The sequence below is a fragment of the Chionomys nivalis genome, chromosome 2 (genome assembly GCF_950005125.1).
Source record: "Chionomys nivalis chromosome 2, mChiNiv1.1, whole genome shotgun sequence".
Taxonomy (NCBI): domain Eukaryota; kingdom Metazoa; phylum Chordata; class Mammalia; order Rodentia; family Cricetidae; genus Chionomys; species Chionomys nivalis.
The window spans coordinates 78,284,785-78,301,115 of record NC_080087.1 but is presented as its reverse complement, the minus strand read 5'-3'; the positions used below and the strand labels follow the sequence as shown (position 1 = coordinate 78,301,115).

Below are 16,331 nucleotides of genomic sequence, written 5' to 3'. Positions count from 1 at the left end.
TGGACAATGGTCAGGGAAAAAAAGCTAAGCAAAGTAAATTAGATTCAAGGTTCTTGTTTTGAAAAGGAAAAATATGGAGATATAAACATGATAGGATAAAAGGGTAGATTATTGAATCTACTCTGAAAAGAAAAAGAGAGGATATAGATAAGATTGAATGGTAGATTATTTAATCTACTTTTAAAGCAACTACTAATTTTAAATGTTTTACATTGGACTGGGCTTTTGTATATTATATACAAATTTTGTATGCTGATACAGATTTAAGATTAATTTTGTTAAAACATACTGTACATACATTTCTAATTTTGTTCAAGGTATTATACCTATGCAGCTCATTTAACAATTAATGCAAATTTCTAGTCCTTGAATATTACTATTACCAACTGTTTAGGACAATAAGGATGTTGCAAGGAAACACTTGCTGTCCTGGCTGCCCAGAACCGAAATAATCACACAGAAACCATATTATTTAAATCACTGTTTGGCCCATTAGCTCTAGCTACTTATTGGCTAACTCTTATATTAATTTAACCCATCTCCATTAATCTGTATATCAACATGTGGCAGTGGCTTACCGGGTAAAATTCCCAGCATCTGTCTCCGGCGGTTCCATAATATCTCTCTGACTCTGACTCCTTTCCTCCAGAATGCCATTTAGTTTTCCCCGTCTACCTAAATTCTGTTCGACCTTATTGGCCAAGCCAGTTTTTTATTCATTAACCAATGAAAGCAACACATAGACAGAAGGATCCCCCACATCATAAGGAAATATAGATTAGTAGTTAATCACCCAGTATAATCAAACTTGTAGTCACATTACATATGTTTTCAAAGTCAAAGATATAACTTAGAAAGACAGGTCATCTTCAAATATTTCAGAGATCTATAGAATATGGTATTTAAGATGCTTTAATAACCTAGGTTCTTCTTCTTTTATAAGAATGAAACATGTCTCTTCCTGGCAGCACCAAACTACTTCAGAGAAGATCATGGGCATCAAAGAAACTCCACATGGAATTTACTTTCTTTGGGGCAAAAGCAAACCACTGGGCAAAAATGCCCCGCCTCAACTGTTGACAGTATGCTGTCCTAATAAGACAAGCAGGACACAAAATATCCTGCTTCACAGAAAGTGTCAGATATGCTAGGCCTGTGGTCTGTAGGCCAAAGACAGATGCCTCAGCATTGCAGAGGAACTTTGGGTGACTGAAGCCAGCTCTTTGTCATCACTCACATTTTTCACTTGCATGCACTTCCTGTTTACTCAGGAAATATTTCCTTCTCGGGTCTCTGAGGTAGATGAAGGCTACATAGTTATAGTCTCCCTTGTTTGCGAGACTCAGAAAAGAAATTCGTTAAAGAAATATAAAGTATATAAGGTTGAGAGATATCAAAAAACAGTTTTGAATGGTAATGCAAGTTGTGATAGAAAGTATAATTAGGCACAAGACTTTAGCCTCACCAAGATAGGATAATATGGAGTATTTTCTCTGAATTTGTCAAATGCAAATGAACTAGAAATTGTTGATGCATTTATGATGTGGGAGTCCCCTCTATGTACTGTGATTACGATTAATGAATAAAGAAACAGCCATGGTCTGTTGATAGGCCAGACTTAGATAGGCAGGGAAGACGGAACTGAATGCTGGGGAAAAGAAGGGTGGAGTCAGAGAAATAACACAGATCTGCTGGATACAGATGCTGGAAATTTTACCTGGTAAGCCACTGCCACGTGCCTATACACAGATTAATAGAAATGGGTTAAATTAAGATGTAAGAGTTAGCCAATAATAAGCTAGAGCTAATGGGCCACCAGTGATTTAATTAATAGTTTCTGTGTGGTTATTTTAGGGCTAAGCTAGTTGTGCTGCCAGGATGAACAAGCAGGCCCTACTCCTACACATTTACTGCCAGTATAAATTGTATATGGTTATTGTACTTACTATATTATATATATATATATATATATATATATATGAGCTCTTCTTATATTAAAGTTTTCTTTTTTGTTTTAGATGAAAAGGGGAACACAATGGCATTTCACTTGTATTTTAATAAAACTTTCCTGAGGATCAGAAAAGCAAACCAATCTCACACTGGCCAGCCTTATAGACTACACAGCAATAACATACACCTTTAATCCCAGCAGCCATATTAGTTTACCATAGAAACCAGGAGGTGAACCCCAATTTCTCTCTGAGTTTTTATCAATCATGATTCATGTTCTAAGTGCAGAGATAAAAGGCATGTGCCACCTTGACTAGCCCCAATCTGTAATATTTTAAAGCAATATATTTGGTTTATTGATGTGATGATTGGTTTTAATTACCAACTTGCCACAAACCAGAATATCCTGGAAACAGAATCTCAATAATGGACCATCTAACTTAGCATATGGGGATATCTTTTTTTTTCTTAATTTTATTTATGTACTTTTTTAGGTATGAGTGCTCTGTCTGCACATATGCCAAAAAGGGCATCAGACCCATTATAGACAGTTGTATACATTTGTTCATTTGTAGGTGGGGGGGGTATATACAGCTCTATATACAGTAGCGAGAGATGGCTTGGGGCTCCCCGCACCCAGAACACCCTCCATCCTGGTGACTGACAGCCCCAGCCAGGCCTGAGTCAATGTGCACAAGCACAGCACACTCCTGCAGTCTCCTTCACAGTACTCGCCTCCTGCCCTTCTGAGGCGGATTTCCTTCCCAGCATCCACACCTGCTGCCTATCGCCCAGGAAAACCTGAAAACTACCGGGAAGATGCGAGGAGACAGCAGAGGGAGGGCTCACCTTTCTGAGAGGAACACGGGCCACGGCCTCGCACACCTGGGCCGGAAGTGACTCTTCCCGAACAGGCCATCGGAATTACACTTCCCAGAATTACCAGGGAACACAGACTCGTGCAAAGGAAGTTGGTTTTGAATTTACAACGAATCAGTTCTACCAATCGCTATCACCTTCACCTCTCCAACCTTCACCTCCTTTGTAATCTTAGAAAAGGAAAACTTTAGCCGGGCGGTGGTGGCACACGCTTTTAATCCCAGCACTCAGGAGGCAGAGGCAGGTGGATCTCTGGGAGTTCGAGGCCAGTCTGGTCTACAAGAGCTAGTTCCGGGACAGGCACCAAAGCTACAGAGAAACCCTGTCTCGAAAAAAAAAAAAAAAGAAAAGGAAAACTTTTCAAACGTGACACTCAAGTTAACGCAAACAAACTCAACAGAGCTACCATCGACACAGTCTAAGAAGTTATCGTATAGAGGGACTTGGAATACAGAAAGAAGAAAACCAACTTATACAAAAGAAGCTATTCATTTTAAATAGTGTGTATGCACGTTGTTGATTGTATGTATCTTTATCATTTGAAGGTAGTGCCAAGGAAGCCATGCGACAGCATTCCGGCTGGGCTCCAGAATGTTAGTTTAGCACTTAGTGCTAATAAATCTTTTGTTTAGCAGACACCCGCTGTTTCTCTTGTTACTCTATTTGAATCTTGTCTGGGAGTTTCCCAAGAATACCGAGCCTGTGCAAAACTTGGTTTGAGAAACCAGGAAAACTGCGGTACTTTATGAATTGAGAATTTGCACGTGGCATTCTATTTTTAGAAACTTCATTCAGGTTGTTTTGAGCTTATGGAAATCAACTGGATAAAGCGTAAATATCGAGAAAAATAAAAATGTCCTGAGAAAAGGAAAAGTGCTTCAGTCCTTAGAGGTATTACCCTGCAGCTGTGAAAGGCTAAATTCATTCTTGTCTGAGTCTTCTTGCCACAGACCTGTGCGAACCCAACACCCACACAGCAACAAAGGTGTTAGGTCTCCTGAAACAACTTACAAAAACATTGTGATCCATCTAACATGGGTGCTTGTAGTTAGTTGTTATACTCTTTATTCTTTGGGGGCCCACCACCCAGGTCCCAAATAAACACACAGGAATGCGTATTATTACTTATAAATGCCTGGCCTTAGCTTGTTTCTTGTCAGCTTTTCTTAAATTATCTGTCTACTTTTTGCCTTACCTTTCTCTATTTCTGTATATGTTTTCTTTTCTTCTGAATTTATGTCTAGCTGTATAGGTGGGTGGGTGGCCCCTTTTTCTTGCTCCTTCCTCTCTTCCCAAGGTTCTATTTATTCTCTGCCTGCCAGCCCTGTAAAGTGTGATCCTAATTACTCTTCTCAAGAAGCCCAGAGTAAGATATTGGGGTAAAAACTGAAAAATCAGAGAAGCAGAGCAGCAGCCACCAGAGACTTCTTGCCTCTCTGAATTCTCTGGTCAAAAGGGCTGAGATCCTGTCTCCAACCCCTATCACCTCTGATCTCCCCACTCAGCCTTATCACTCCTGTCTCCTATCTGTACCTCAAGACCTCTATGGTTATTTGTTAACTAGTGGCTAGCTCCACCCTCTAATTTCCAGGCAAGATTTATTTGTCAGAACACAAAATATCAAACATTTCCCCTTTTTTGTCTGAATAAAAAGCAAAGGTTATAACTAACATAAAAAACTGTATACAATAAGGCCAACAACTATACACAATATAGAGCATCAAGAAGTACATTAACAATGTCCAGTCCATTTGCATTTGACAAATTGAGAGGAAATACTCCATTATTTATCCAATCTTCGTGAGTTCAAAGGGTTGTAACTAATTCACCTTTCATCCTAATTTGTATTACCTACCCAAAGCTATCTTCTTATATCTCTAAACTTTATACATCTTACATTCCTTTGTGAGTTTCTAGTCCTCAACTCTATCACAGACCCTCAAAGGAAATATTACCTGAGTAAACAGCAAGTGCAAGCAAGCAACTTCTAAAACCTGTGAGAAATGACAAAAACAGCAGGCTGCCTGAACAGTCACACAAGGTTCCTCTATAACGTTGGAGCACTTATCTTCGGCCTATAAGCCTAGCATATCTAACATACTTTTCTGTGGATCAGGATAATTCTGAAGGGCTATTCTACTTTGTCTTCGCAAAGTTGAACAGTTGATTTCTTCTGTGTCCTGCCTGTCCAATTTGGACATAACTGTCAGCAGTTGACACAAGGGCAGTTTCTTCACCCTTGGCTAACTTTTACCACAAAGTAGTAAACTCCATATGGAGTATCCTCAATGCTCATCTTTTCTGAAGTACATTGGTGCTGCCAGGAAGAGATATTTCTCATTGTCATTAAAAAGAGAGAATCTATTTTATTAAAACATCATAAATACCATATTCTGCAGATCTCTGAAGTGTTTGAAAACCACCTATCTAAATATAATTGGTTGATCTTGAAAACAACCTAAGATGAATGCAAGTTCCATTGTAATAGGTGACTATTTACCTGCATTACTTTATTGTCATAGTATGTAATAATTTTCAAGGACTAAAATTTTGTATTACATCGTTAAGTGAATAGTATAGGTACAATATCTTAAACCAGAGTGATATGTATGAATAGTATGTTCTAACAAAAATAACCTCAAATTTGTTATCAATATACAAAAATTCAGTACAATGTAAAATACTTACGACTAGTAGTTGCTTTTTTTGGTTTATAGTAGATTAAATTCTCTATTTTCCTGTTACAGCTATATCCCCTTCTCTCAGAGTAGATTCGATAATGTATCCTTTATCCTCATATTTCTATATCCTCCCTTTTTCTTTTTAGAACAAAAACCCTGAATCTAACCTCCTTTGTTCAGTTTTTTTCCTGACCATTACCAGTAACAACTTGTTACCAAATCCTTTAAACAATGACAAATATCCATTGCCCACTGACCAAAAACTATCTGCCACAAGACTTGGGAATGTGGGTTTCATGTTTTTAAAATTACTTCCTGCTGTCTGGAAGTGATGGCATCTTTAGGGGACCCTAAAAAAAAAATAGGAATATTTACCAAGTCCTGGAAGAGGTAGCTGAATCATTTGTGGTTCAGTCTCTGCATAATGGGAATGTGTAGGGCTTATCTCAAGTCCTAGCTAGGGTAGTCTGTGAGGCTGGGTTATCTCAGCCAGTCATGTTGAAACTGTCCTGAGCCATTTGTAATCCAAAGTCAATCTTTGGATGGTGTGTGTCAGTCTGGTAGCATTACCACAATCCAGGTAGAATTGTTGTGGGACCCTATCTTCCTTTTAGAGACTCCAAAGGTTGTGCCTAGTCATGGTCATGGTTCACTACAGAAAACTTGAACATTCTAAATCTAACAAGCAGCAGATGTCAAAGAGGTTAAAGGACCATAATTCGTTAGGTATATCCAGAGTACAAAATCATAACTCCTAGTTACATAATAGACTCAAACCCAAAATCATGTCCAAGAAACTAGATGAAGCTCTTTTCTAGAATTAGTTAATACTCTATATGACCATTAATATCATGACAAAAACTTTAAAATACATATATTTCAATATTATAAATTAAGATAATACTTAAACCTTATGAAAAACTTTAAAAAGTGAAAGTAAAACTAAAGGGTTATATGATTAGTGGGAAAAGAATAGTTCCGTAATTTGTGTTTTTCTTTTGTCCAATAATAGGTAGCTTTTCTGACATGAAACACAGATTTTGGATTTACTTTAATAATCATGCTTAGGGTTACCAACTCCAAAGCCAGTTTTAAGTTTTACAAAAAAAAAAAAAATCATTTGCATTATATGTCTGTAAAGTACAGCAGAAACAACCATTTGGGAAGATTTATCCTGTTTGATATGATGTACTAATAAGCTAATTTACTTTTTCTTGGGACATTTATTCTTGATTCTTTGTTCTTTTTCTTCAGATGTCTCATATTTCCAACAGTCTTCAGATTCCTTAGCTGAATGCCTTCATTCTTGTGAAAAGACTAAAAAAGCAAAAGCAAAAGCAAACCAAACAAATAAACAAAAAACTGCCCCAACCCTACCTCTGGAAAGGTTCCTTTTGACAAGTTATATCTGATCATATGCAAAGCATTAGCTGTTTGCCTAAGTTAATTGAGATTAGTCACGCAAAACTATTAATGAACCACTTCTGATGAAGAAGTCTCTCTTATTCAAATCTAATCTTTATCAATTTGATGGTATCCATAGCTTTTATTCTCCTGTAGGAACAAAAGCAAAACCACTTCCCCAACATAACAATTATCTTTGTTTCCATTCTGAGGTCAACACATCTTTAACGTATAGAGGTTGATTTAATTCAATATTATTTTCTATTATCAAATGCCTCTCCAAAGAACTCCTTTCTCATTAGCATTTAGATAATTTAAAGTTAATAAAGAATTATTCAATCATTTTCCTGTGAATCATAATTACTCCTTTATGTCTACTAAGCCTATTTTTTAAGAGTTCAATTTGATCTGTCTATACCTGCTTGTCAGGTGATTGTGATGGTATATCTGTAATATACGTTATGTTGTAATATGCAAAAAAACTGTATCATTTTACTAGAGACATATGCTGGAGCATTGTTGGTCTTAATTTGTACAGGTGTACCCATAAGGGCCATAAATTCTAACGAATCTGTGACTATAAATTCATCCTTTTCAGAACTAAATGCAGTGGCCCACTAAAATCCTAAATATGTACCTATGGTATGATGGACATATTTTAACGTTCCAAATACTGCCAAATGAAACACATCCACCAGCCAAAGTTCATTTCATTGAGTACCCTTTGCGTTTCTTCCTGCAGATACTGGAGTTTAGCTGTATAAAGAACTTTGCATTGCCTTATACTTTTCTTGTATTGCTGCCAAGGGATGGAAAAATCTTTTTTCAAACTCTTGCTATTGACATGCTTTTTTTTTTTTTAAACAAAACTCTGAGGATTGTAGCACATTTCAACCAAGTTAATGAATTTCATCACTATATTGTACTAGAGGGCCCAGCAGACCCAAAGGGGATATAATATGTGCTATATAAAAGGGATGATTTCTATTTCTGGTTATTTCTTGTAACTGAATAATAAAGTCAATTTTGTATCATCAAAACTTACTTTTTTTTAAGATTTATTTATTAGATATACAATATTCTGTCTGCATGTATCCCTGTGGGCCAGAAGAGGGCACCAGACCTCATTACAGATGGTTGTGAGCCACCATGTGGTTGCTGGGAATTGAACTCAGGACCTCTGGAAGAGCAGCCAGTGCTCCTATCCTCTGAGCCATCTCTCCAGCCCCCAAAACGTACTTTTTAATTGGACAAAAGGAAGAAATGCTGTGGAACAATCATCTTGCACACTGTAAAGATTTGCCACACAAGCTGGTTTAATGAAAGGCTGACTGGCCAGAAACCAGGCAGAAAGTATAGTTGGGCCAACCAAACTAAGGATAAGGGATAAAAATGGGCAGGTTCAGGAGACTCAGGTAAACACAAGAGAGCAAGATGGGTGTGCCCTATTGAGAACAGGGACCACCACATGCCAATGCATAATTAAGGAATATCAGTTAACTTAAACTGGAAGAGATAGTTAATAATAAGCCTGAGTTATTAATCCAACATTTGTAAGTAATATTAAGCCTCTGCATGGTAATTTGGGAAGCAGCTTCTGGGTCCATATATTTGGGACCAATTGGCTCTGAGAAATGAAACCTCAACAAAATAAATCAAACTTTTGCTAATTCCTGCTTACATTCGTAAGTTCTTGATCCTCTACAAGAGCTTGTTGGGATTTTGGCAAACACTTCATGGATCTCTACTTTGTGTTATTTCCCAACAACCACTGGCATTCATGTTAGGTATAAACACTACTTTATATTAACAAAACAGAATTTGACAGGCCTTCATCTCTGCATAGGTTCTCAGAAGGATGGGAACCATTCCTGTACTCTTCCCTCCTACAGAAACTATCACTGCTATGGACTTTCTGATGCATCAGAAGACCTGAATTCCTGCTGAATCCCTTACCACATGTGTCACACTTGTAGGGTTTCCTTCCCGTATGGACAAGCTGATGAGATTGAAGATTTGACTTCTGGGTGAAACCTTTCCCACACACCTCACATTTAAATGGCTTCTCCCCAGTATGGATTCTGTGATGTATCTGGAGATTAGAATACCTATTGTAGGCCTTCCCACACTCGAGACACTGGTAAGGCTTCTCTCCCATGTGGACTCTCTCGTGGACCAGGAGAGTTGAGGCCTTACTAAAGCCTTTGCCACATTTTCCACATTTATAGGGCTTTTCTCCTGTGTGAACCCGCTGATGAATTTGAAGATTACAGTTCCATCTGAAACCCTTCCCACACTCCTCACACTTGTATGGTTTCTCTCCAGTATGAACTCTCCGGTGACCTTGAAGGTTGGAACTCCGACTGAAGCCCTTCCCACACTGCTCACACTTATATGGTTTCTCCCCAGTGTGAACTTTCTGGTGGTCTTGCAGGTAGGAATTTCGACTAAAGCTCTTCCCACACTCCTCACACTTATATGGTTTCTCCCCAGTGTGACTTCTCTGATGGCCTTGCAGGTAGAAACTCCGACTGAAGGCCTTCCCACACTCCTCACACTTGTATGGTTTCTCTCCAGTGTGAACTCTCCGGTGGGAGTGTAGGTAGGCACTCTGACTGAAGCACTTCCCACACTCCTTACATTGATATGGTTTCTCTCCTGTGTGGACTCTCTGGTGAATGGTAAGAACCCATCTGTCACTGAAGCATTTCCCACAGGTGTTGCATTTGTGTGGCTTAGGTTTCTGCTGATCTTGGGGACTAGGACTCCAGTTAGAACCATTCCCACTCTCTTTATAAGTAGGTTTCTCAATGACGTCAAGTTGTTGATGGCTTGAAATACACAATTTTTGGTCGAAGCTTGTACTGCATGCATGTTTATGTGGTTGTTCCCTGGGGTACATTGCAGAAAAGTCCTGGAAATGTGGGGGTAGACTGAAGTGGTCACCACACTCAGAGTTATAGACAGTCTCTTCCATGTGAACTCTGTGCTCAGTATTAAAATTTGAGCAATGTGTGAAATCTTTTCTACACTCCACACCTGGATACAGTTTCTCTTCAGCGTGGATTTCCTGATTAGCTTGAAGATATAAACTCTGACTAGAAACATTCCCATTCTCCTCACACTTGTTGGGCTCTCCCCTAGTGTGGACCCTAAAATTACTATTATACTGTAAACAACAAGGCAAAGCTTTCCCAGGAATGCCGCTCTTCTGGGAGGTGTCGCCCAGGTGGACACATCCACGAGTGTTGAGAGGGGAGGCATGATGGGTATTCTCACTGCCCTGGCACAGCATTTGCTCTGTACACAGTCTCAGAGGGGACCACAGAAGAGAACTCTCAGCTGCACCTTCATCTCCAGTTTCCACACTCTGATGGATGTGAAGAGCTGACCTGTCCTGACAACCCTCTCCATGTGAACTGCATGGACAGGGCTTCCCTCTTGAGCTGAACTGCTGATGTGTGTGAGAGCCGGGCTCATTGCTGTCACCATGGTCACAGGCTTTTCTATACTCACTACATGGGCAGGGCACGGGCCCTAATTTAATCAAGTCCTGCTTAAGTGAAGATACCTTCATGGTCTCTTCTCTGAGGTCATGGAAACTATAGCTTTCCCCCTTTCTGTGTAACCCCTCATTGTCACTGTGGTATGAGAACCAACTGACGCTGTCACATCCACGGAAATGATTTCTCATGGGCATTTGGTGATCTTTCCATTGACGATTACATGACCCACTGAGATGTGATTCCTGCCAAGACTGCTGGGCTCTCAGTGAAGGAAACTCTTGACTTCTCAGAGAGGCAGAGTCATCATCTACAGGAGGCAACACGTAGTTCCCATCCTCAGAAATCTGAACCAGCCTCCCTGCGCACACCAGGAAGGAAGAATCTCCTTGGTTCTGAGACTCAGTGTTGCTCTTTAGACATCTTTTCATGGAATCCTGATCCCCGGGTAACACGCCTGCACCCTGTGGCCAGATCTGACAGGAGGAGAGCTCTCTGGGACAAAGGGAGCTTAACTCCATGTCTTCATCATTCTCCACAGCACGTCCACCATGGCTTCCTATAGGATGAGAATCCAGACAAACACACAAGTGAACACCTTACTGAGAGATGCTGGTGTGTAACACGTGGCTCACATCAGGAGACAGACAGGCCTCACTGCTTCTGTGGAGACTGACAGAACACCTGACACACACAGGAGACACAAACCCAGGGCTCTCTGGGTGCCTAAGATCTGGGTTTTCCACCGGCAGTAGTGGAGCAAAGTTTAGTCCCAGCACTCAGGAGGTAGAGATAGGCAGATCTCTGTGAGTTCATGGCCAGCCTGCTTTACAGAGTGAGTTCTCGATTAGCCAGAGCTACCCTGTCTCCAAAAAGGATCTGTGTTTTCTTAACAAAATCTGGGTATCAAATGTGGCCGCGTTCAAAAATTCTAGTGCTTTATCATGGGTTGTTAGGTAATGCAGCAGAAAAAACAAAAGCGGATACTCCCATTATCTTGTCTTTATGAGCATGAACATGAGTGTAACCTCTCTTTCTGTGTGTGTGTGTACGCAAACACATGTGTTCCACCCATGGTCTGACTGTGGAGGTCAGAGAACAACAAAAGGGAGTCAATTACTGCCCCTGAAAACACACAGGCAAACAGGTTCTAGGGATGGAACTCTGCTTGGGGCAAGCACCCTTACTCAAGGAGCCATCTCAGCAGCCTTGCTCTAAGCACTTTAAAAGCCATTATGCTATTTGTAAAGTGGGGACCAGTGGAGAGTTATGGAGAGAAATGCTATGCCCTGCCCCTGTTAGGGAAAGCACGCCCGCCCACTGATCCAGCAGGATCTTTCCCACCTGAGATCTCACCTCCTTGGGCCTCCACCATGCAGAGCTCCTCTTCATTTTCCAGCTGGGCTATCAGGCCTGGTGTGAACGGCTGGTGTGCTAATTGGGAAAAAAAAGAAAGAAAAGAAAACAAAATCAAAAGTTTGATGATGTCTACTTTATAAATAGTAGATAAAAAGAGAGGGAAGTAGAGGAAGGCAGAGCAGTTTCAAGGCCACCCTTAGCTATATAATAAGTTTGAGAAGAGACTGGCCTGGGTTATATGAGACACTGAGTCAAAAAAACAAAAAACCAAAGGAAGGAAGGGAGAGAAGGAGAGAGGGAAGAAAAACCTCTTAAGCTGGAAGATGGCTAGAGATTAAAAGCACTGGCTACTCTTCCAGAGAGCCAAGGATTGGTTCCCAGCACCTACACAGCAGCTCACAAACACCTCTAACTTCAGTTCTAGGAAATTTGAAGCCCTCTCTGGCTTCTGTTGGCACCTATCCTCAACATGGTGTGTGTGCACATAGGTACACACACGTACACACGTACAAACACACATACACACACTGAATATATTTTAAACATAACTCCCAGTGAAATGGACTAATAAATAGGAACTACCACACAGCCTATAAAACAAAACTAGCTACAAGCACACTATAAATGGCTTTATGTAAACCAATGTGAAGGCCTCTGTCCCCACTGTCCTACTTTACTTCCTGTACACACTACGACAAAAGGTACTGGGGGAGAAAGGATTTACTTCGTCTTACAGCTTGTACCTCTTCATGGTGGGAAGTCAAGGCTGGACTCATGGCAGGGGCAGGAGACAGGAGCTGGAGCAGAGGCCATGGAGGGTGCTACTTACTGGCTTGCTCCTTACACAGCTCAGACCCATTTGGCAGAGTAAGCACCACCCACAGTGGGCTGGGCCACAATCATAGCAATAATCAATCAAAAAAATCCCAAACTTGCCCACAGGCCAACCTGGCAGAAGCATTTTCTCAAGTGAGGCTCCTCTTCCCAGACGACTCTAGCTTGTGTCGTTAATAAAACCAAGCAGGACTCCCATATACAGCTCAAAGGACAGATGGACGGAGCCATGAGAAACCTGTGCTTCCAGTTAGACAACCAAGCCCAGAAAACAACTCCAGCAGTTCCCAGGCTCCCAGCAGCAGGTCCCAGTTGCCCATCCGGGAAACCCAGACCCCATCCTCACCCACTGAGAGCAGCATCCTGAAGGTCTCCAACATAACATCACGGTACAGCTTCCTCTGGGCAGCGTCCAGCAGCCCCAGCTCCTCCTCGCTGAAGACCACAGCCACGTCCCTGAACGTCACCATCTCCTGGGACAGCAAACACATGCGGGTTACAACTACAGAAGAGGTGATGCTAAGATGTGGAGGGAGGACCTTGTGGGACTCAGAGCCTCTTAGCTGGAAGTACCTGTCTCTGCCTGCCGTCCATCTGCTGGATCCACCCGCCATTAGGACTGCAAAGAAATCCTCATATTTGCGTATGCTTGTGTACATGTTTGGATACAGGCACATGTGCATGCACAAATGTGTAGTCTGTGAGAATGCATGTGCATTTTGCCTGCACCTGTGCATGTGGCAGAGCATGTATCTGGAGAACTTTCAGGAGTTGGCCCTGTCCTTCAGCCTTGCAGAAACAGAGCAGGGCCGTCTCTCTTGCTGTTTCTGCTGTACCGTGTATCCCAGGCTAGCTAGGCTGCCAGCCTCCAGCTGGTTCTCCCGTGTCCTCCGTAGGGGGATTATTGTTGGGCTCCACCACATCTGGTGTTTTACACATATTCCAAGGATTGAACTCAGGTCCTCAGGATTATGTGGCAAGTGTTAATATCTGCTGAGCCATCTCCCCAGCCCCTTCCACATTGCTTCATAAAATAGTATATTCTCACTGACTTGAAGCTCACCTATTAAGTCAATTTAGTAATAATTATTCTCTTGTCACATAATAAATATTTTTCTTAAAATGTTATTTTTTTATTTATTTGTGTGTGTGTATCAGGGAGCTCATGCATGCCATGGGGCATGTGTGGAGATTAGATAAAAACTTTAGAGAGTCAGTTCTCTCCTAATTTGTGGGTCCCACAGATCTAGTTCCGGTCATCAGCCTTCGCAGCAAGCTCCCTTACCACTGAGCCATCTCACCGTCCCTCGCTCAGTCTTACTATTTCCTCTTCTAGAATGTCACTGTGCAGACACAATTGTTCTCACTTCCTTTTACATTGCAAACATTTCTCGTTATTGCTTTGTTATCTGGCTTTCTATAGAAAAATCTTAGATGCTTATGCTGCAGACCTGTTCAAGCCTGTACCTGCTCCACAGGACTTTATGAGCAGCTTGCCCTTGGCTACAGATGGAGAGATTCAGAGCTCTGCCCTGCCCTCCTCTCCCCTGCCTCCTCTGCCCTGCTCTGCACTGTACTCTGATTTTTCACTCTGACTTTACACTAAACAAGGCTGACTATCCTGACCTAGAAGGCAAAGGCCCCAGAACATACTACATCCTGTATGAACATGTGAAGGACCCCTGGCTCACTCAGTCCTTCAGGCCTGTGAATGAGATGATGGATGGACAATGACTACGGCCCGCAGTGGTGAGGACTTTCACGTTCAATATATTCAAGGCATAAATGGTGAAATCTTTCTCTCTCTCTCTCCCCGTGCAACCCTTCCCAGAGTATCAGAGACCCTGATGAAAGAGTCTAGAGGTGCTGTGGTTAAGAGCAATGGCTGCTCTTGCAGAGGAGAGAACCCAGGTTTGGTTCCCAGCACCCACATGGCAGCTCACAACCATCTGTAACTCCAGTTCCAGGGATCTGACGCCCTCTTTCTCTTCCATTGGGATAGACATGCCTCACAGCTGTACATGCAGGAAAGTCACTCATAGGCAAAATAAAAATATATAAATCTTAAAATAAATTTGAAAAACAAAAGAAAAACACAATAAAGTTTCTCGGCTGTCACCTACGGGATGAGGTATACAGATGCACTGATGTGGACGCTTATGTGCACGTGCGTATGTGTGCATGTATATAAGTATATACAGAACCACAGCTCTGAGTCTCTAGAAGGCTCAGGAGTGACAGGTCTCTCAGACCGCGGCTCATGTTGCATTCCATCACTGTGTGGTACTAGGGACAGACTTGTGGCGTTGGGCTTCTTAAGAACTAAATTTCTGACCTTGGCGGGCAGCCACCCGAGGTGGGTGGGTTACAGGATATTGACATTTGCCAAATGCCATCTGAGTGTCTCACCCTGGGCCACATGGCCAGCCTCAGAGCAGTCTTGTGAGCCAAGGCTCTCCACAGGGAAAAGGACAAAGAGACATCAAACTGTGAGAGTGGGTGGGGAACAACTTAATGCAATCCACTCAAGAGTTAGAGCGCACACCACTGTTAGTGGAAAACATGCCAGTTCCACACTACAGCACAGCAAACGGAGCTAGGGATGTGGCTTTAAATGGCCATCGGGGACATTGTAAGCAAGATAATCATGCGTGTAATTTTTAAATTTCTATTCTCTTTTATACTATTCATAGACTTGTGTGTTCGAATGCTTGGCCCATAGGGAGTAGAATTATTAGGGGTGTGGCCCTGTTGAAGTAGGCGTTGGAGGAAGTGTATCACTGTGGAGGCAAGTTCTGAGGTCTCAAGTTAAGGCCAGTATGGCACACAGTCTCCTGTTAGCTGTGGATCAAAATGTAGAACTCTCATCTCCTTCTGCAGAACCACAGCTGCCTGGATGCTACCCCCATAATAATAATGGACTAACATCTGAACTGTAAGCCATCACAAATTAAATGTTTTCCTTTATAAAAGCAGGAGTTGTGGTACCTCTCAGAGCAACAAAAACTCTAAGACAGAGCATGAACAGCACAGTTGAAAATCAACTCACCTGCAATTGGGCCATTTTCTCCTCCTTTTTTCTAGGAAATGGTACAGACCTTTGAAGACAGGACAGGATGATAGACGCCATGAGAGAGGGAAAATACAAGCTTGGCCAGGTGAGATCCAGGTGCCCCCCTTACCTCCAGAAGCAGGCACACACATGCTGCAAATCAAGTCACATTCCAGCTACACCCAGGATGTCCCACCCTTAGACTATAGGCAGGGACAGCCTTCCCAAGCATTCTTACTTCATCCTGGGCATCCCCCAGATGTTCACTCCCATCCTGGGAAACATAGCCAAGAAGGGTATTGGCTCCCAGCAGCATCAAAGACAAATCTCCTGTGTTCAGAGTTTGGTGCTGGGCTGTGATGGTTCGGCAGGTAAGGGTGCTTGCTGCCAAGCCTGATGACCTGAGATTAATCCTAAGACCCACATGGAAGGAGAGAGCTGGCTCCCACAACCTGTCCTCTGACATGAGCTTCTGTCATTACACACTCGCTAATAACTGTAAGTCATTCTTTCAAAGGTGTGTGGTGCTAACGTGTGTGCTCATGGAGTAACCATAGCTAAGTTCATTAACCTTCTACATCCCAAATCTACCGTCTGCAAGAGGGCTGTTAGAGTGCTGGCATTCAGTGTTAAGGGCTGCTGGGATTCTGTGTACCAGCGATGGACAGC

At 42.0% G+C, this 16,331-nt stretch overlaps 1 protein-coding gene across 1 annotated transcript in view; it reads right to left on the bottom strand.

Moving 5' to 3' along the window:
* LOC130868849 (zinc finger protein 112-like) overlaps positions 1-16,331 on the bottom strand; it is a 44,140-nt gene extending 27,809 nt beyond the window's left edge. Inside the window, exons 1-5 of the mRNA XM_057760868.1 lie at positions 15,901-16,331; positions 15,660-15,708; positions 12,957-13,083; positions 11,762-11,851; positions 8,718-10,976 (exon numbers count right to left, since the gene is read on the bottom strand). Coding sequence (XP_057616851.1) covers positions 8,718-10,976; positions 11,762-11,851; positions 12,957-13,083; positions 15,660-15,708; positions 15,901-15,947 — 2,572 coding nt within the window. The 5' untranslated portion in view covers positions 15,948-16,331. The remainder of the gene's footprint in view (positions 1-8,717; positions 10,977-11,761; positions 11,852-12,956; positions 13,084-15,659; positions 15,709-15,900) is intronic.